Source organism: Meleagris gallopavo, chromosome 35 (genome assembly GCF_905368555.1).
Source record: "Meleagris gallopavo chromosome 35, MGAL_WU_HG_1.1, whole genome shotgun sequence".
NCBI lineage: Eukaryota > Metazoa > Chordata > Aves > Galliformes > Phasianidae > Meleagris > Meleagris gallopavo.
The window spans coordinates 252,747-271,413 of record NC_139439.1 but is presented as its reverse complement, the minus strand read 5'-3'; the positions used below and the strand labels follow the sequence as shown (position 1 = coordinate 271,413).

The 18,667-nt window shown below is 72.7% G+C and overlaps 5 protein-coding genes across 7 annotated transcripts; 2 read left to right on the top strand and 3 right to left on the bottom strand.

Annotated features, from left to right (window-relative positions):
• The first annotated feature begins 105 nt into the window (after positions 1-105).
• Positions 106-1,761, top strand: WBP1 (WW domain binding protein 1). Its single transcript, XM_085214934.1, has 4 exons — positions 106-318; positions 472-574; positions 642-803; positions 896-1,761. Exons 1-4 carry the CDS (start codon positions 253-255, stop codon positions 1,570-1,572), a joined length of 1,008 nt encoding a protein of 335 aa, XP_085071060.1. The 5' UTR covers positions 106-252; the 3' UTR covers positions 1,573-1,761.
• Positions 1,762-2,190: 429 nt separating this feature from the next.
• Positions 2,191-4,958, bottom strand: MOGS (mannosyl-oligosaccharide glucosidase). The gene is made up of 4 exons (XM_085214915.1): positions 4,619-4,958; positions 4,336-4,553; positions 4,049-4,242; positions 2,191-3,977 (listed from the first exon to the last, which is right to left on the bottom strand). The coding sequence occupies exons 1-4, from the start codon at positions 4,956-4,958 to the stop codon at positions 2,267-2,269; spliced, it is 2,463 nt and encodes an 820-aa protein (XP_085071041.1). The 3' UTR covers positions 2,191-2,266.
• A 114-nt stretch (positions 4,959-5,072) lies between these two features.
• LOC104916070 (programmed cell death protein 4-like) lies at positions 5,073-8,301 on the bottom strand. 2 transcript variants are annotated; one of them, XM_085214928.1, is made up of 11 exons: positions 8,122-8,301; positions 7,710-8,001; positions 7,533-7,630; positions 7,334-7,447; positions 6,894-7,115; positions 6,704-6,801; positions 6,446-6,620; positions 5,885-5,992; positions 5,712-5,822; positions 5,509-5,648; positions 5,073-5,187 (listed from the first exon to the last, which is right to left on the bottom strand). In XM_085214928.1, exons 1-11 carry the CDS (start codon positions 8,284-8,286, stop codon positions 5,136-5,138), a joined length of 1,575 nt encoding a protein of 524 aa, XP_085071054.1. In that variant the 5' UTR covers positions 8,287-8,301; the 3' UTR covers positions 5,073-5,135. The 2 variants fall into 2 exon arrangements, with proteins under 2 accessions (XP_085071054.1, XP_085071055.1); XM_085214929.1 differs by having other exon boundaries at positions 6,506-6,620.
• Positions 8,302-8,664: 363 nt separating this feature from the next.
• On the bottom strand, positions 8,665-13,911 carry CCDC142 (coiled-coil domain containing 142). Of its 2 annotated transcripts, XM_085214904.1 has the most exons (12): positions 13,555-13,907; positions 12,650-13,249; positions 12,209-12,326; positions 10,838-12,115; positions 10,653-10,739; positions 10,421-10,573; positions 10,176-10,333; positions 9,938-10,096; positions 9,709-9,823; positions 9,457-9,634; positions 9,182-9,393; positions 8,665-8,950 (listed from the first exon to the last, which is right to left on the bottom strand). In XM_085214904.1, the coding sequence occupies exons 1-12, from the start codon at positions 13,654-13,656 to the stop codon at positions 8,694-8,696; spliced, it is 3,417 nt and encodes a 1,138-aa protein (XP_085071030.1). In that variant the 5' UTR covers positions 13,657-13,907; the 3' UTR covers positions 8,665-8,693. The 2 variants fall into 2 exon arrangements, with proteins under 2 accessions (XP_085071030.1, XP_085071031.1); XM_085214905.1 differs by lacking the exon at positions 9,182-9,393 and having other exon boundaries at positions 13,555-13,911.
• A 402-nt stretch (positions 13,912-14,313) lies between these two features.
• TTC31 (tetratricopeptide repeat domain 31) lies at positions 14,314-17,591 on the top strand. Its single transcript, XM_085214937.1, has 10 exons — positions 14,314-14,443; positions 15,136-15,320; positions 15,596-15,686; positions 15,756-15,897; positions 15,979-16,080; positions 16,147-16,225; positions 16,328-16,475; positions 16,629-16,703; positions 16,939-17,041; positions 17,120-17,591. Exons 2-10 carry the CDS (start codon positions 15,203-15,205, stop codon positions 17,201-17,203), a joined length of 942 nt encoding a protein of 313 aa, XP_085071063.1. The 5' UTR covers positions 14,314-14,443; positions 15,136-15,202; the 3' UTR covers positions 17,204-17,591.
• The last annotated feature ends 1,076 nt before the right edge of the window (positions 17,592-18,667 follow it).

Genomic DNA, 18,667 nt, shown 5'->3' with positions numbered 1-18,667 from the left:
GCGACTCCCGTTGGTCGGCGGCGACAGGGCGGCGTCGGATTGGCGAGGAGGGCGGCGGGGGGGCGGGACCTCGGGCCGGGGAGCGATGGCGGCGGCGGAGGCTGCGGCCCGGGCGGCGGCGGGGGCCCGGGCGGCCGCCATGGGGGCGGCGGCGGCGGCGGGGGGGCGGCGGCTGCTGCTGCGGGCGGCGGGGGCCGGGGCGGCCGAGCGGGAGGAGCCGGCGCGGGGCCGCCGAGGGCTGTAGGCGGCGCCATGGAGCGGCCCGGCGGCGGCGGCGCCGAGGGGGCCTGGGCCGCGCTGCTGGGCCGGCAGCACCAGGTACGGGGGCCGGAACGGGGCGGCGCGGGGCGAGGGCCTGAGCGGAGCCGGCGCAGCCCGGCCCGGCCTCCCGGCGCCGCGCCGCCCGGGCTCCGGCCCGCCTCCGGCCGCTCCCACGGGAGCCGGCCGCGATGGCTCGGTTGTGCCCCGCAGGCCCGGGAGTTCTGCCCGGGGGCGAACAACCAGCCGTACGTGTGCGAGACCGGGCACTGCTGCGGGGAGAGCGGCTGCTGCACCTACTACTACGAGCTGTGGTGTGAGTGCGGGGCGCGGGGCGGGGCCGCGGGCGGCGAGGTGGGACGGACACGGCGCTTTGCCCGCAGGGTTCTGGCTGCTCTGGACCGTCCTCATCCTCTTCAGCTGCTGCTGCGCCTACCGGCACCGGCGGGCCAAGCTGCGCCTGCAGCAGCAGCAGCGGCAGCGGGAGATCAACCTCATCGCCTACCACGGTGCCTGCAACTACCCCGCCTCCATGATGGACCTCAGTGAGTGCCTCCGCCCCGCGTCCGCCCGTCCCCCGTTCCTCCCTTCGGTCCGGCCGCGCCGCGCCGCGCTGACCCCCGCCCTCTGCCGGCAGGGATGCTGGCCTCCTTCAAGCTGCCCGCCTACGAGGAGGTGGCCCACCGGCCCGGCACGCCGCCTCCGCCCTACAGCTCCATCCTGGCGCAGCTGAGCGGGCCCCGCAGCCGCCTGGGCTCCAGCAGCCTGACGCTGTCGCCCAGCTCGGAGAACTACACCAGCTGCTCGTGCGAGTCGAGCTGCGTGACGTCCCCCAGCAGCACCTCGCTCTCGGTGCAGGTGACGGACGAGACGGAGCGCAGCCAGGCCAGCACGCCCAGCGAGGAGTGCGGCACCAGCAGCACCGGCACCGGCGCCAGCTGGGAGCTGCCCGAGGAGCCGCCCGCCCGCCCGGCCCCGCACAAACACGCGCTCTTCTCCTCCAACGTGGACTTCTTCGAGGCCGACTGCCACCGCTGCTCCGACATCGAGGAGGGCGAGGAGGAGGAGGAAGAGGAGGAGGAGGAGGAGGGGCGCGGCGCGGCGTCGGAGGAGGACGGCGAGCACCGCCGGCACCGGCGGCTGACGGGCGACTCCGGCATCGAGGTGGGGCGCTGCCAGGAGGAGGAGGGCGGCGAGGAGAGCGAGGGCGAGGGCGCGCGCCTGCTGGGCAAGGCCGGCTCCGCGCAGCCCCAGCGCGGCGTCCAGGCCGAGCCGGGTAGCGCCGAGCCGGGCGCCGCTCCCCTGCCCGTGTGAGGGGCCCCGACCGGCCGCGTGGCCGCCTCCCCCGTGACGCCGCCGCCGCCCCGCCCGGAGCGGCCCGCGCCTCTCCCCGCCGCCGCCGCCGCGCCCCGCCTTGGAGCAGCCGGGCCGGGGGCACCGCGGTGCCGAAGCCGCCCCTGCTCAGAGGGTCCGGGCGCGGCGCGGCCGCCCTCCCTCGCCTCCGCTCCCCGCTGCGGCCCCGCCGCTGTCCCTGGGCTGTGGACTCTCGCCGCGGAGCCCCCGGGACGGCCCCGCCGGTACCCTGCTGCGGCACCGCCGCGCCCCGCGCCTTCCCCTCCGAACCGCTTCCGGGGAGCTGGGCCCCAGCCGGCCCGGCCGCGGGGGCGGCTCCGTCCCGCTGCAGCCTGCGGGCCTGGGTGCGGGTGGCTGGGACCCCAGTAGCGTTCCGTCATCATTAAAGAGATGTGGAATCACAGCCTTGCCGTGCTTGGCCGCGGGTTGGGGCGCTGGCCGAGCCGTGCGGCAGCTCTCCCCGTGGGCAGCGACCCCGCGCCGAGGCGGTGCTACACGCAGCAGCGCGAGGAAAAGGACGGGGCTGCGGCGGCCCCGCACGCACCTCGCGCTGACCTCCGACGCGGGCGGCGACGAGCGTCACGTCCAACGTTTATTGTCGGTGCAGGACGGGAGCCCCGGGGCCGGGCCCCTCCGCCCGCCCCCGAGAAAGCCGCTAGTAGTCCTCGGCCATCGCCAGCACCACGAGCGCCGACCAGCCGGTGAAGGGGTGCGAGCCCTGCCCTCTGCCCGTGCTGTCGCTGTAGTGCTCCCACAGGTAGCCGCTGTCGGCGTACTGCCGGTACAGGTTGCCGATCAGGTTGTGCCGCAGCTCCCCGTACAGCCGCGCCGCCCGCTCACGGTGCGGCCCCGGCTGGTCGGCGTAACCGCGCAGCGCCCGCAGCGCCAGGTAGTTGATGTTGACCCAGACGGAGCCCCGCCAGTAGGGCGGGTCGTGCTCGGTGTTGCGCTGCATGTACAGCGGGCTGTCGCGGGCGAGCGAGCGCAGACCGAAGGGCGTCCAGAGCCGCCGCTCGTCGCGCATGGCCGCCAGCACGGGGCCCAGCCGCGGAGAGTCGGGGCGCAGCAGCTGCAGCAGCAACGGGAAGAGGCTGACGTAGCCCAGGGCGTCCACGAAGCGGGGCCGGGGCGCCTCGTGCACCACTCGCACCACCCGCGGGGCCGGGGGGGGCCGCCCGGGGGCCGCCCGCACCGCCTCGCGCCGCAGCCCCACCGCCCGGCTGTGGTTGCCGAAGTCGGCGAAGGCGCCGAGCTCCTCGGCCCAGTGCAGCCGCTCCAGCAGCGCGTTGTCGCTCAGCGCCCTCTCCGCGAGCCGGTAGGGCTCCGCCGGCTCGCCCAGCCGCTCGGCCGCCTCCGCCAGCACCTGGGAGGCCAACGCCATCCAGCAGCGCAGGTCCAGGTGCCGCTCGTCCGCCGAGGGGTGCGAGGCGCGGGGGTAATCGTCCAGCCCCGACGCCAACGTCTTGGGGTTGAGGAAGCGCTCGGGGTCGGCGTCGCGGCCGCGCCAGCGGAAGGTGTGGGGCAGCGGGCCGGCCTGCGTGCCGTTGTACCACTCGTACCAGGCGCGCAGGCGGGGGAAGAGGCGCCGCAGGTACGGCAACGGGGCGGAGCCCAGCAGCGGCCGCAGCGCCAGGAAGAGCGTGGGCGGGTTGGCGGCCTCGCTGTGCTGCACCACGAACTCGGGGGGCACCTTGGCACGCGCCTCGTCCCCCAGGATCTGCTCCCGCGGGATCCAGCCCTCGGCGTTCATCAGGTCCAGCCAATGCGCCAGCACCTCGCGGCTCAGCTCGGGGTCCCAGCGCGCCAGCAGCAGCTGGTGGAAGCCTTCGTCCCACAGGAAGCCGCGGGGGAAGAAGGAGCGGGAGGGCACGGCGGTGAAGAGCGAGCTCTCGAGGTAGGGCACGGGCTGCTCGTGCAGCGGGGATCGCACCAGGGAGCGCCCGTGGAAGTAGCCCATCCCGCCCAGCATGTTGCTGAGCGCCGCCTGCGCGAAGCGGCGCTGCGAGAGGGGGAAGCCTTTGCGTTCCAGCCCGAAGGTGTCCTCGAAGCGCCGCTCGAAGGCGGCCTGGTGCCGCGCCAGCTCCGCCGTCAGCGCCGGCCCCAGCAGCGCAGCGCGCCGCTCCCGCACGCTGCCCGACTCGAAGGTCACCTCCACGCGGGCCGGCAGCCGCAGCGTCACCTGGTGCAGCAGGAGGTGGCTGCGCGGGGCCTCCGCCGTGCCCGGCAGCCCGTGGAACGCGTCCACGGCCACGAAGCGCTGCCGGGGCCCGTCCGGGGGGGCGAAGACGAAGCGGTTGCTCAGACTGCTCCGCACCACGTCGGTGAGGCGGTGCAGCCCCGGGCTCCACGCGTCCAGGTAGTGGTAGCTGCGAGCGGAGAGAAGCCGTCAGCGCCCCGCTCGGCCGCGGGGCTGGGAGGCACCGGGCCCGCGGGGCACCTGCTGTACTTGACGTCCTCCCCGTCGTCCGCGGTGGGCCTGAGGAAGGTGATCTTGAAGTCACCCAGCTCCTCCGACGTCCCCGTCACGGCCGCCAGCCGGGTGCCGTCCTCCAGGTGCGGCCGCAGCTCGCCCTGCCCGTCCGTGGCCACGTAGAAGAAGAGGGAGACGAGAGCGGCCTCGCCGCCCGCGCCCTGCAAGGGAGGAGACGCGAAGGAGGGCGGGACGTCGCGAACACCCGCGGTCCCTCGCGCCGCTCGCGGCACCACGCGGGGCCGCGGCCCCACCTCCGGCCGGGCGGTGACGCGCCAGCTCCAGTCCCCGCCGTGCAGCCCCCCGGGCCGCTTAACGAACTCGGTGCGCAGCAGCAGCCCTCGGTCGTGGATGTCCTGCAGGCCGAACTGCTCCCCGTCGTGCAGCAGCCAGCCGTAGCGCCGCAGCCCGTCGCTCTGCTCGCAGGTGTGCCGCAGCTCCGCGCCCTCCCGCTGTTGCAGCCACATCAGCCCTGGGGGGGGCGGCGGTCAGACCGGGCCGGAACCCCGCGCCCCGCGCCCCCCGCCCCGCACGCACCGGTGACGACGCTGCGGGGGCTGCGGGTCTTCATGCCGAAGTAGACGTGCGGGCGGTAGGAGCCCCAGAAGCGGCGCGGCGCGGCGCCGGGCCCGGTGGCGCCGGGGGGCAGCGCGGGGGCGGCGGGGTGCGGGCTGACGGCGCGGGATGCCGCTCGCCAGCGGCCCCACTGCGCCACGAGGGCCGCCGCGGCCGCCAGGCCCAGCCCCAGCGCCAGCGCCGCCGCCAGCCCCAGCGCGGCGCGCCCGCCCCGCTCCCCCCGCGCGGCCCCGCGCTCCCGGGCCCGGACCCGCGCCTCCCGGGGGCCCTCGGCGCCGCGCCGCCGCCTCTCCGCCGCCATCTCGGAGACGTCATCGCCGCGCGACGCGCCGGGAAGGACGGAGCGCCGCCGGGCCGCGGCCGCAGCGCCCCCCTGCGGAGCCGCCTGCGGGAGGACTGAGCGCAGACGCGGAGCGGGGCTCCCGGCAGAGCTTTATTTGCCCGGTGCGGACCGGCGCTGCGGGGCTCCGCCCGGCGCTCACTGCTTCACGCGGCCCCCGTCGCCCTCGCTGACAAATCGCTTCCGGCCCCTGTGAGGGGGGTGATGGGAGGCCGCTGCCCCGCGGCTTCCCCGCGTCCCGTACCTGGCGGCCCCCCGCTGCCCCCCGTCCCATATAACCGCGTCCCGTACCTGGGGTGCGGGTCTCGTGCGGTGCCCCGCCCCGTGTCCCAAAGCCGGCAGGACCCCGCGCCCCCCCCTCCTCCCATCCTGTACCTGGCAGGGTCCCACGTCTCCAAGTCCCCGTATCCCAAACCGGGCGGCACCCCGTGTCCCCACGTGTCCCCACGGCCCCGTCCCGTAACTGGTGGTGCCCCACATCCCCCCGTGTCCCCACGTCCCCATCCCATACCTGGCAGGACAGGCATCACGCAGTGCCCGTGTCACCACACCGCGCTGACAGCACAGCTCCAGCAGCCGCTCCAGGCGCGCGTGGGCCAGCGGTGCATCCAGGCTGAGGTCTGGCAGTGCCGCATACACCCGCTGGAAGCCCTGCGGCCACATTGGTGTCGGTGTCGGTGTCAGTGCTGCCCTGTCCCCCCATCCTGTGCTCACCCGGTTCATCTGGTCCAGCGTCACCAACCCGGTCTCCCACAGCACCTGCAGCAGCGTCACCATCGTCGTCACCGGCGCGTCCCCGGAGCCCTCCAGCACCATCACCACCGCCTGCAGGGATCACACATCAGGGGGGCCACGGACCCCCCAGCGCCGCCCGGCACAGCGCTCACCTCGTACACCAACTCGTGATGGAAGTGCGGCACCTCCAGTGCCCGCAGGCAGCGCTCAGCCTCTGACACCTCCCCGGACAGCAGGTACTCACGCAATAACAGGTTCATCTGTGGGACATGGTGCAGACACACGGACACGGCACGGTGACACGGGGATGTGGAACAAGGATGTGGTGTGAGGACGTGGCGCAGGGACACTGGGATGCAGTATGGGGATGTTGTGCGGGGACAAGGGGATGTGGCTTGGGGATGTGGGGGTGCGGCAGGGGATGCTGCACAAGGATGTGCCATAAGTATATGGCATGGGGATCTGGTATGGGGACATGGTGTGGGACGTGCATGGGAATGTGGCACAGGGACACGGTGTGGATGCGGGGGTAGCACTGGGACATGTGGGGTTGCTGGCATTGTGACCGGATGAACACAGGGATGGGAGCAGGGACACCACACACGTCCACAGGAGCACGGCAGGGGACATGTAGGGCACATCCAGAGATAAGGGTGGGCTTGAAGGGGTGGGGCACAGTGGTGGCCACAGGGATGTATGAAGGGACGAGGCACCAGCACGGAACACCAGCAGGCACCAGTGAGGCACTGGGAGGCGCTCTGGTTCACGCTGACCTCCTTCACCAGGTGTTTGACGGGGCGCTGCCCACCCCCCACACCCCACACGTTGTCCAGCCGGTTGACGTCATGCTTGATGCAGAGCAGGACGGCGGCGCGGTCCAGGGCGGCCCTGAGGAGCAGCAAGAGCAGCAAGTGAGTGCAGGGCACGGGGCGGGCAGCGGGGTGAGGGCAGAGGGTGAGGGCAGCGCTCACCTGGCGTGCTCGCAATCCACGCGGCCTTTGTAGCGCTCCAGGAAGCCCAGGGGCAGCGCGTGGTCAGCCACCGCCCGGGCAATGAACTGCCCCAGCATCTGTGGGGGACACGGGGTCAGCATGAGGACCCCCGGCTCCAAACCCGCTCCCCACCGTGGCCCCGTCCCCAACCGCACATCCCCGCCGGCACCTGGGGGGCTTCGGGGGTGTCGAGGATGAGGTCGGGGAGGTCCCGCAGCATCTTGTCAAAGGCCCAGGCGACGTCCTCGGGGCTCAGCACGCGGCCCACCAGGTCAGACAGCAGCCGTGATGTCAGCTCCCTGTGGCTGGCTTTGCCCTCCAGCGCCAGTGCCACCGCCAGCGAGGGCACCGCGTGCCTCCGGCCGCCCAGGTTCAGCCCCCGCAGCAGCTCCTGCGCCCGGCACCGCAGCGCCGGTGGGTGCCCACACCCTGCCCTGTGCCGCGGCCTGGCCCCAAATCCCCTCCGGCACTACGGTGCCCCCCATCCCCTCCACAAGAGACTTTGCTCCTTCCTCAGGGCTCCCACCAGCCCTGGACCACCTCCCCGCTGCAAGGGCTTCACCCCGCAAACCCTCCTTCCCCCCACGGGTCCCCTCGCCCCCAACGCACCACGACCTCGCCGGTGTCCCCGTGCTCAAAGTACTCCAGCACCATGGGCTGCACGTTCTGCTCCAGCTCCTCCTCCTCCAGTTCGGGCACCACAGTGGCATAGACCGTGTCCCCCTGCGGGGTCGGACGGGGGGCTCCGGTGGGGCACCCGCAGTGATGGCTGCGGGGCGGGGGGGGAGGTGGGAGGCCTGGGCCGTACCTGCGCCACTTCATCGTAGTTGGGGTCGCGGGCGTCGGGCTCCTGGTAGCCGTACTCCACGCCGGGGGCCCCCCACACGCCTTTACCCCCCGCGCCGCCTGCAGCAGGCACAGGAGGGGCTCAGCCGGGGGGCACGACGCGCACCCCACGGAGGCTGCGGGGCCGCCCCGCGCTCACCTTTCTTGGGCAGCCCGCGGCCCTTTCCGCCACGCGACCTGCGGTCGTGCGCTCTGCCCTTGGGGCTGCCGGGCTCGGCGCCCGGCTCCTCGTTCGGCGGCTCCCGGGCGGAGTCCCGGGACGAGGTGCGCCGCAGCCGCCGCTTGGCCTTGGCCCTGAGCCGCGCCTCGTGCAGCAGTTTCTCCGGGGGAGCCCAGGGCCGCGCCCCCCCGGCGTCGTCCTCCCCCTCTTCTTCCCCCTCCTCCTCCTCCTTCTCCTCCTGCTGCTGCTGCTGCTGCTCCGCGCTCGGGCCCTGCGTGCACGGACGGCCCGTCACCGCGCGCCCCGACGGGACCCCCGCGGCCTCCGCCCACCCACCGCCCCCGGCGGGGAACCCCCGGCACCGCTCCGGGGCTCCGCTCCCGATACTTGCCGCGGCGATCGGGGCGCGGGCGGCAGCCCCCGGCTCGGCCGTGCTGGCGGCGGACATCCCGGCGGCACCGGGACCGGGAGCGGAGGAAGGGGAAGGGGCGCGCTGCTCGGCCGGACCCCGCCCCGCCGCGCGGAGGAAGTGACCGGGAGGAGGCGGCGGCATCATGGGAGCCGTAGTCCCACCGGCACCGGCGGCACCGCGGGAAACAAACGGGGCGCGGGGCGGGCGGGGGTCCAGATGGCCCCCGTCCACGCGCGGACACCGAGCGGGGGAAATCTCAGACCCCACCGTGGATGCTCGTGGCCGGGACCTCCGGGCACGACCGCGGGGAACCGGACACACCGCCGGCCGGACGGAGCTCCGAGGCGGCGGGGAAGGAGTCCCGCCCGGTGTCCCCGCGGGGGCACCCACGCAGGACAGCGGCAGCGCTGATGGCAGATGGTGACGGCGCGGGGCGAGGAGCGACGTGCCGGGATGCTCGCGGCCACGGTGCGAGCCCGGCCCCGGCCCCCCGCGAAAGACCCCAGGGACCGGGACAGAAGCCAGAGCTCAGCGCTTTATTTCGGCCGCGCTCAGCCCTCGGGGCTCTTGGCCATGCAGGGCAGTCCGGGGACGCGCCAGCGCCGCGCTCCGTGCAGCCGCAGCGCCAACCACTGCTGCTGGCCGCCCGACAGGTAGGACTCGGGGGGGCCGCCGCGGGGCCGGCCGGGGGGCTCTGCGCCGGGAAGGGGCGGGGGGGGCCCCGCTGAAGGCCCCGCTGCCTCCAGGGTCTCCAGGCTGTGCAGGCTGCTGGCGCCCAGCTCCTGTGTGCGGGCACCGTGGTTGGAGCCTGGGGGTGAGAGGAGACGGAGTCGGGGGAGGGAGCGCGGCGGGAGCTGCGGGGGCTCCCAGTTTCGTCTCCATCTCTTTCCCAACCCTTACCCCCATCTCCATCGCCATCCCCGTTCCCACCCCGTCTCCGTTCCGTTTCTGTCCCCACCCCCCCCCCCGATCCCCATCCCACCTCCATTCCAACCCCGTCCCATTCACTCCCCTCCCCGCCCCACCCCCACCCCCTCACAGCACTGCCGCAGGGAGGGCCAGCCGTGGGGTGGCAGATACGCCTTGCCGCTGGGCTGCTGCAGGAGGCAGAGGATGGCACCGTCCATCTGCTGGAGGACGCGCAGGGAGAGCAGCGCCTGCCTCGTGTCGGGCTCCAGCCCGTACTGCTCGCACTGCACCAGCTGCCGCACCAGCGCGAAGTCCTGCTGCAGCTGCAGAGCGCCCTGCAGGCTGCGGGCAGCGCCTCAGCACCGACCCAGCGCCCCGCCCCCCTCCCTACCGACTCCCCCGGACCTGAACTTGATCTTCTGGGCCAGGATGTGGTCCATCCACGCCTCCACGAAGGCCGTCATCACCCGCGCCAACGTGGGCACCTGGGCGTCGCGGGGCAGCAGCTGCGCGCCCTGCAGCACCTGGCCCAGCACCGTCTGAGCCGCCGCCGCCGCGTATTCGCTGGGGGAGCTGGGCAGCTCTGCGGAGACGCGGCGTCAGCCCCGCGGCCCCGTCCGGGGAGGGGCGGGAAGGGGATGGGGGGCCGCCACGCACCGGCTCGGAGGCCGAGCCTCCAGTGCCTGCCCAGCGGCATGGTCTGGTCGAAGATCTCTGCCGACATCCGCTTGCAGTCCGTGGAGAAGAGCTTCAACGCGTCCCCCGCGAACAGCTGCGAGCGGAGACGGCCGATGGGGCGGCGGCTCCGCGGGGCCAAAGCGCTGCCTCCCGCTGCGCTGCGCTGCCTGCCGGCTGCGGGCCCCCGGAACCCCGGCGGCGGACGGACCTGGATGCTTGCGGCCGCGGAGCGGATCTGCAGGCACAGCCACCTCTCGTGCTGGGAGCGCAGCCGCCGGTGGGGTGCGAGGTGCTGCGGGCCGCCCTCGGGCTCCGGGAAGGCTGCGTTCACCAGCAGCTCCAGCGCGTCCGTCTCGGCCTTCAGCAGCTGCGGAGCGGGCAGCGGTGACCTCCAACCGCCTCCGGGTCGCGGCGCAGCCCCGCACCGCGCCGAGCCCCGCGCCCACCTGCAGGTCTCCCTGGGTGACGAGCAGGAACTGCTGCAGAGACCACGCCGCCAGGTACTGGAAGGCTTTGCCCATCAGCCAGGAGCGCGAGGCCTGAGCCGTGGCCAGGCAGCAGCCCAGCAGCTGCAGGCGCAGGCAGGGCGAGCCGAGGGGGCCGCCTGGGGGGCGGAGCCGGGGAGGGGAGCGTCACGCAAGAGCTGAGGAGGGTCGCCCCCGTCCCCGCGTCCCGGCAATGCGCCGCTCACCCTCCGGGCCGTCCGGCAGGTTCCGCAGGGCGGAGCTCAGGGCCGGGTAGAGCCGCTGAAGGAGCCGCGCCGTGCCGCTGTGCGCCGCGCCCTCCGAGCGCTCCGGCACCGCGCAGCGGTCACTCAGCCCCGAGCCCAGCGCCAGGGCGAAGTCTGCGGGGAGACGCGATGTGAGCGGTGCCGGGAGCCGTGCGGGACCCCCCCCCCCACCCCCTTCCACCTCAACGCGTACCTCGGTGCCAGGAGAGCAGGGCACCCCGGCACTGCAGCCGCCGGCACAGCCGCCCCAACTCCTCCTCGCACTCCGGGGGGATGCGGGCTGCGGAGGGACAGCGCTGAGGAACGGCCCGGGGCCGCCCGGCTGCCGCTGGTACCGGCGTTCCGCTGAGGCGGCCGAGCCGCCCCTCCCGCACGTACCGGAACCGAGCGCCCGCTGCAGCTCCCGTGCGACGCCGGAGGCGCGTCCCGTCCCGCCGGCCGGCAGCTCCAAGCGGGGGCCCAGCGCGGCGCCGGCCGCCTCCCAGCACAGCCGGCGGTACCGGGCGTGCAGAGCCTCGGCCGCCGCAGGGTGGGTCGCGTCCAACCAGCGCACCGCCTTGCAGGCCGAGCCCGGCCGCGGGGACGGAGCCGCGAGGCTCTCCGTGGGAACGCCGAGGGCGGAACGCCAAAGGCCGTCGGCGGAGGCCACCAACACCTGCAGCACGGGGCCCAAGAGCCGCTCGTCCTCACGGCACAGCGCCCGCAGCGCCTCGGGGAGGCTCCCCGCCGCCTCCCGTCCCGCATCCTCCTCCTCCGCGACGAAGCCGCCGTCTCCGTGCCGCAGGAGCCGCGCGAGACTCTCGGCCGCCCGCCGGCCCCCCTCGGCCGCCAGCAGGGCCAGCACCCGCCGCAGGGGGAAGGCGCGGGGCATCCCCGCGGCCCGGCCGGCGCCGGCGGCCGAGCGAGCGGAGCCCGGCTCCGGGTCCAGCTCCCCCAGCACGCGGTTGTAGATCTCCAGGCCCTGGAAGAGGTCGGCGAGCGGCCCCAGGGGGGTCCCGTCCCGCGCCGCACCGCGCAGCGCGGCCTCCAAGCGCTCCTCCAGCAGCCGCGCCGCCTGCAGCGCCAGCAGCCCCAGCGCCCGCCGCATGTGAGCCACGGCCTCGCGCCGCCGCAGCAGCAGCGGCCGCAGCCACGCGTCGCCCCGCATCCGCCGCCGCAGCGCGGCCCAGTGCCCGGCGTGCGTCCGCAGCTCTTCGCACAGCGCCCGCAGCGGCCGCGGCTCGGGGCTCAGCAGCCGGCGGACGAAGTCGGAGGCGGCCTTCAGGCGGCGGCTGTAATGCCGGGCCAGGCGCAGCTGGTGGCGGTGCTGCAGCAGGGCGTGCAGGGCGGCGCAGCGCTCGGCCACGCGCGGACGCACGGCGTGGTAGCAGAAGGCGTCGGCGGGCGGCGGCAGCACGTGGCCGCGGAACGTCTCGGTGCGCGGATTCTCCCAGGCGCGGAAGGCGCGGCGCAGCCCCTGGAAGCTCTGCTCCACCAGGGCCGCGCGGGGGCCGAACTCGGCGTCCTCCTCGTCGCTGTCCGAGGCGGAGGAGCCGCCGGGGCGAGGGGAGCGCAGGCGGAGAAGCCCGGGACCGACGCAGCTCCGCAGAATCGCCTCCGCCTTCTGCAGGGAGCGGGCCAGGCCGCCCGGCGTGGTGCCGCCCGGCGAGGGGCCGCCTGCGGGACGGAGCGCCGCCGCTGGGAACGCGGGGCCCGGGGCCGCCGGGGACCTCGGGGTACGGTGCGGGACCGGGGGTGCCGGGCGCTCACCTGGCTCCGTGCGCTCCGTGCCGCTCCCGGGCAGGGCGGGCAGGCAGCCTCGCGGCGGCACGCGGGCCATCAGCAGCAGCAGCAGCGCGTCCAGCCCGGGCCCGTCGGCACCCAGCAGCTGCCGACACGGAGCGGGGAGAGGGGGCGGGGCGCACTCAGCTTCTGGTCCCGCCCCCTCGGCCAATCGCCGCCTGCAGCGAGGGGCGGGGCGACGCCGCGCGCGGAGGCGGGCGCCGTTGCCATGGAGACGCCGCCGGCGGCCCGGCCCGGCCTGGCCCGGCCATGGATTCGCGGCCCGGTGGCGGCCTCGGTCCCGAACTCGGTCCCGACAACGGGTGCGGCTCCGGGCCGCGCCGCCCGCCGCCCCCAGCGCGGCTCCGCCCCGCGCTCCCGGCCCACGGCGCCCCGCTACCGCGACGATCCCCGCTCCGCGGCCCTCACCTGCAGGCACGGCCTCGCGCAGCGCCCGTCCTCCATTCCCCACGGCGGCGGCGGGACGCGGCCCGGAGCGGCGCGGGGCTCGGCGAAAATGAGCTTAATCGCAGCGCTAATCCGGTGGCGCCCCGGGGGACACCGGGACGGCGCGGGGGCGGCGCCGGCCGTGACGCGAGCGCTCGGCGGCGCTTGGGCCTCGCGGGCCGCCGTCCCGCCCACATCTGAGATGGCGGCGGCCGCCTCGCGCCCCGCCCGCGCCCGACTTCCGGTGTCCGCCCGGCGGGCGCTTCCGGTCGCGGTGGGCGGTTCCGTTCCGCCGCGTTTCGCTTTCGTTTGGCGGCGGCTCCGCCCCGCGCGGCCATGGGTGACGTTCCGGGGCCGGGGCTCGGCTTCGCTCCCTTTGCGGTGCCGGGTTGGTTCTGCCCCGAGTCCGACGAGGAGGAGGTGGAGGAGGAGGAGCGCTTCGTCCCGACCTACGGCCGCCCCCCGTTCGCTCTCTATGGGCCGTACGGCGATCCGCTGCTCATCCCGCCGCGCGGCTTTACGGACGCGGTTCCGGAGCCGCGCGGGCTGAGCGCGGCGCGGAGGCACCGCGTTACGGCCGAGGTGAGCGCCGCCCCTGCCCGCCCCGGGCCGTCCCACCGCGGCCTTCGCTCCCTCCGCTCCGACCCGCTCTGCTCCCGCAGCCCCGACTCCGCTCGGCCGCCCCTCGGCTCCGTTCTGCCGCTCCGGGGCCGAACCGTCCCTGCTTCCGCCCTCCTGCGGAGCCCCGCTGCGATCCCTCCCGGCTCCGGGGCTCCCACAGGTGTCCCCACCTCCCCGCGGTGCCCCCCGCTGTCTGCCTGACCCAGCCCTGCCCTGCAGCGCGGCCCGGGGGCTCGCAATCATTCACAGCAGCTCTCCTTCCCCAGGAAGCGGAGAAGAACGCAATGGAGCTGCTGGCAGAAGAGGAGAGAATGAAAAAGAAAGCAGAGAAGAAGAAACTGAAGAAGAAGGTGGGTGTGTGCTGCCATGACGCTCTCACAGCGCTCCTGGGCGTTGTGCGTCCCTTCCTTCTGAGCTGCGCTCTCTGTTTATCCTCTGCCTGCAGCTCATCGGGCAGAGCTGCGCCCCAGGGCGTGTGCTGGGTTTGTTCTGCGCTGTGCTGGTGCCAGCTCACCATTGCTTTATTTCTGGTTTCCAGAAGCAGAAAGACCGGAGGAAACAGGAGAAGTTGGAACAGGAGCTGAAGAGCAAGCAGGCGGCTGCGTCGGTGAGCAGCTTTGCACCTCCCTGAGGCGGGCAGCCCTGGGCACAGCACTGGGCAGCAGCCTTTTGGAGCTGCCTCAGAGGGCTCCTACAAACCCCCAAACACCAGGAGCTGGGGCTGCTGGGAGCAGAGCCCACCCTCTGCCCTCCTCTGCCTGCAGAGCACCACGTCCCTGCCCAGTGCTGCGGGTGCTGCTCATGGGGACGCCAGCAGTGCTGAGGAGGAGAGTGGCTGCCTGGCCTCCAGCCCCCCCCAGTGCCTCCAGGATCGTGCAGAGGAGGGAGTGGGGGATCTGGAGGGGATAGAGGTGAGAGTGGGATGCCTCGTGGCTGGGTCAGCCCTGCACAATGACAGCTGTGCCACCAGCCCCACAGCCAGGGCACGCAGCTCTGCACGGCTCCCATCCCTCGTTTTCCTAGGATGAACTGGATTTGAGTTGTACCTTTGTCATCAAAGCATGGCAGAAGGCGGGCGTGAAGTTGCCAGCACCTGCAAGGGATAAATCAGTCAGAACTGATGCTGTAGAGCCCAACAGGAGGCTGCAGGAGGCGGTGAGTTGGATCCCAGTCCTCAGAGGGGCATCTCCACACATGAGAAGTGTGCTGCTCAGTGTAGGTGGTCTGCAGGGCCCCGGCCGCAAGGAGTTTAGATGGGATGGGGACAGACCAACTCTTTGAAAGGGCAGATAACAGCAGGACAAGGGGAAATGGTTTTAATTTGAGAGAGGGAAGAATGAGGTTGGATGTCGGGGGAAATTCTTTACTATGAGAGCGGTGAGGTGCTGGAACAGCTGCCCAGAGAGGCTGTGGATCCCCATCCATCCCTGGATGTGTTCAAGGCCAGTCTGGATGGGGCCATAGGCAGCCTGGGCTGCTATGAAGTGTGGAGGTTGGTGGCTCTGCGTGTGGTGGGGGTTGGAGCTTCATCATTGTTGAGGCCCCTTCCAACCCGGGCCGTTCTGTGATTCTAGAGGTGTTCAAGAGCCTGGGGCTGGGCAGAGGGATCCCCAGCTGCAGCTTCCCCTGTGCCTGGCACAGCGTGGTGATCTCCGGGCTGGGGTTTGGTGTCCAGGTGGTGATGGGGACACTGTTTTCATCCCATGCTGCAGGCTGGGAGCTGTGGCAGCTCCTCTGTAGCCTCTCATGGCTTTATGGAGTTGGGTGGGAGGGGAGGGGGGCATCCTCTGCCCTCTCCCAGCAGGTCTGCAAGCTAAGGCACAGCAGGGAGTAATGCCCACACACAGGGACAGCAGCTGTGCCTGAACCTCTGCTCCTGGGCTGGGGCAGGAGCCTGAGCCCCCACTGCCCTGTATGGCTGCCCCACAGGCACCTGAGCCCCCACTGCCCTGCGTGGCTGCCCCACAGGCACCCGAGCCCGAGCCTGCACCCTTGGACACAAACATGTTGGAGCAGAGCCTGATTCTTGCAGGTCAGTGCCTCGGGCATCCCTGGGCAGCAGGAGCCAGAGGGTGGGCTCTGCTCTGCTGCATGCCAGCTTCAGGGGTAGGTTTGCCCCCAGGAGGGCTGTGCTGGACACGCGTCACCATCTGTGGGTCTGCACGGCTCCTGTCTGTCCCCAGAACGCCTTTCCCACGCAGCTGGGTGCAGGCACAGTGCAGAGCTGCACCACCCCCAGCAGAGCCCCGCACTCCCCGGCTGCGCTGCCTGTGTGCCGCTCAGCAGCGGGCGATGCTCTCCCTGCAGGCTGTGGCTACCAGGCTGCCGTGCAGGGACGCTACGCAGAGGCTGTGCAGGCCTTCACCGAGGCCATAAAGCTGAACCCCAGGGAGCACCGGTGAGCGGCGGGCTGCGGGGCCTGGGCAGCGCGCCCTGAGCCTGCACTGGTGACCGTGTTGTGCCCCAGGCTCTTTGGGAACCGGTCATACTGCTACGAGAAGCTCCAGCGGTACCAGGAGGCACTGAGAGATGCCCAGATGGCCCTGGAGCTCCAGCCCAACTGGCCCAAAGGCTTCTTCCGCAAGGGCAAGGCGCTGTGGGGGCTGAAGGTAGCGTGGCAGGCAGGGCTGCAGGGCTCAGCACAGCCCTGTGTCCCCATGGGCAGCGGCTCAGCCGCTCTCTGCTCCCAGCGCTACGTCGAGGCCAGGGACACCTTTGGGCAGCTGCTGCACCTGAAGGGTGCCCACGCTGATGTAGCCACCCAGCTGGAGGCCTGCCAGATGCTGCTGCAGGTGAGCTCCGGCCCCGCTGCTGCTCCCCGCTGCTGCCCTCTGGGCTCTGACTCCTCTGCCCTGCAGCAAAGCAGCCTCCACGATGCCGGCAGCCCCAGGGACATCCCTGTGCTGGAAGCTGGGGAGCAGCTGACACCCACCTCCGGTAAGGGACCTTTGTTGTGGTTCTGGGGTTGGGTTCTGGGTTCTGAGCATGGCAGAGCTGGGAGGGTGCAAGGGATGGTGCTGAGCCCTGAGAGCTTCTCAGCAGATGAGTGTGTGAACGGGAGCTGCAGCGATGGGGACGTGAGCGGCTTCGTGACCGTGGTGAACTCAAGGAGCCGCTTGAAAAGCCACGTGTGGACCACGGCCACAGCCAGCCCCAAAAACACACTGCCTTCACAGCACCCTGCCAGGTAGGGCTGGGAGGCCGGCACAGGAGAAGGGGCTGCTGGGTCCACGGGTTGCTGGGGGCTGCCCACGGGGGTCAGCGGGAGCACTGCTGTGGAGCTGGGGATGCACGGAGCAGGGCGGGGGGGTGGGCTGCTGGTGACGGTGCTGTTTGGCAGGGACTGCTATCCTCTGTGGGTTGGGAACATCACTTTCAAGATCACCAAGAAAGTGCTGCAGAACTGCTTCAGCCGGTGAGTGCCCCGAGCGCCCGTCCTCCACGTCATCATCCCTGGTAGGACCTGATGGGACCACACCCCCCCGCGCTGCCCGGTCTGTGTCTGTCCCTGCGCTGGGTTCCTGTTCTCTGTGCTCCAGGGAGCGAGCCCCGCTCCATCACAGTGCAGCCCGGCCGCGTTCTGCTCTGTTTCCCCTTCCCTGCAGCGGGGGGTGGCCGGGGGCGGCTGGCTGAGCTGCCCCACCACGCAGGTTTGGGCAGATCCAATCCATCCGGCTGCTCCCGGAGAAGCGCTGCGCCTTCATCAACTTCCACCAGAAGGCAGCGGCAGAAGCGGCGTACGGAGCCATGCTGGTGAGCGCCGGGCCGGGGGCTGCCGCTCCCTGCGCTGCAGGACGGGCGCAGGGCGCTGACGGCTGTCCCCCCCCGCAGGGCGCTGACCTGGAGGGCTGCCGGCTGGTGCTGCAGCTCAAACACCCATCCCACGCCACGCCGCCGCCCCGACAGCGCCCGTAGGACCCTCCGTGGGGGCTCCCGAGCCGGGAACCTTCCTCATCTGGCGGGGTGCAGAGCGGGACCCCCGGTGGGCGCTGCCCCGTGCGCCGCCGGACCCACAAAGCTGCCCGGAGTGCTGCGGGAGCTCGGGGCCGCACGCCGGGCTTTGGAGCCGCGCGCCTGCTGCAGCCTCGTGTGCCTTCTCCCCGCAGCAGGAGGCCTGGGCTCATCCCACCGCCCCGCTGCTCCTACCTCGTGCCCCCGGCCTGGCTGCGCCTCGTGGCTGCAGCCCGGGCTGTGCTGCCCCGGTGCCACAGGACGGTACCGCCGGGTCGGTACCCACAGGGCCGGCCCTTCCTGCAGGGATGTGAACCTGCTGTGGGTTTCTTAATAAAGGCGAGAGCCGACAGTGCCTTGCATTGCTCTTTCCCTCAGCCTGGAGCCCTTCCTGTGATGGGAAACCCCGGGCCGGCCGGAGGGCACCTTGGGGTGCCCGGTGCCCCCCGGGATACCCAGCGGTGGGGGTCCCGTAGCGTGGGAGTGGGGACGGTGGGTGCTCCGGGGCTGCTACTCGCAGAGCGAAGTGTGCGGTGCCGTTTGTAGGTGAGGAAACCGCGGGGCAGCGTGTCGGGGAGGGGGGGGTGGATTAATATGCAAATGGACGGCGGGGAGAAGGAGCGCGGGAGACAGCGAGTAATTAATCACTAGTTAAAAGAAATTAATACCAACAGCAGAGGTTGTCAGAAAACAGCGGTGGAGTTAATCATCCAGAAAATTGGAAGAGGAAAGAGATGAGAGTGTGTGGGGAGAAGGGAAGAGAGGGCTGAGGCTGACGGCTCCGCTGGCCAGCGGCACGGCACGGCACGGCTCAGCACGGCTCAGCGTGGCACAACAGCTGCCCGGAGGCCATCGGGATGGACACACCGTGCGTGGGTGCACGCGGGTGTGAGCGTGGCCCCGTGCCGGGGATCGGTGGACACGCGTGGCCGCAGTGCGGGGCTCCGTGCCCGATGCGGGATCCCACACCCGCGGCTGTCCCCGGGCTGAGCCCCTCTGTGCGGCGCTGGGAAGCACCGGGCCCGAGGGAGGGGGGCTGCACACCGCCCGGCCCCGCAGTCGCTCCCACCCCGATCGGCTGCTCCCCGGGAGGGGGCTGGGATGGGCTGGGGGCCGCGGCTGGGGCACCGCAGCTGCCCGGTACTGATAGGGGATGGAGGAGCGGGGGGGCCGGACTCGGTTCCTGCTGCGGGAATGGAGAGAAGACCCACGGGCTGAGCTGCGCGTCACCCAGCGCGGCCTCCTGCCGGGGGAGGGGCGGGGGGCCTCGGGGGCCGGGGGACTGCGGGGACGGCCAACAACCCCCCCTCTGCTTTATCCGCTCCGCGTCCTCGCTGCGGCTGCGCGACAGTCGGGCGCTCGTGGGGCCGACGTGAGCCGTCGGCTGCGGGGCGAGGGGGGGGCGGGGGGCGGCCCTTCCGCTTTGCT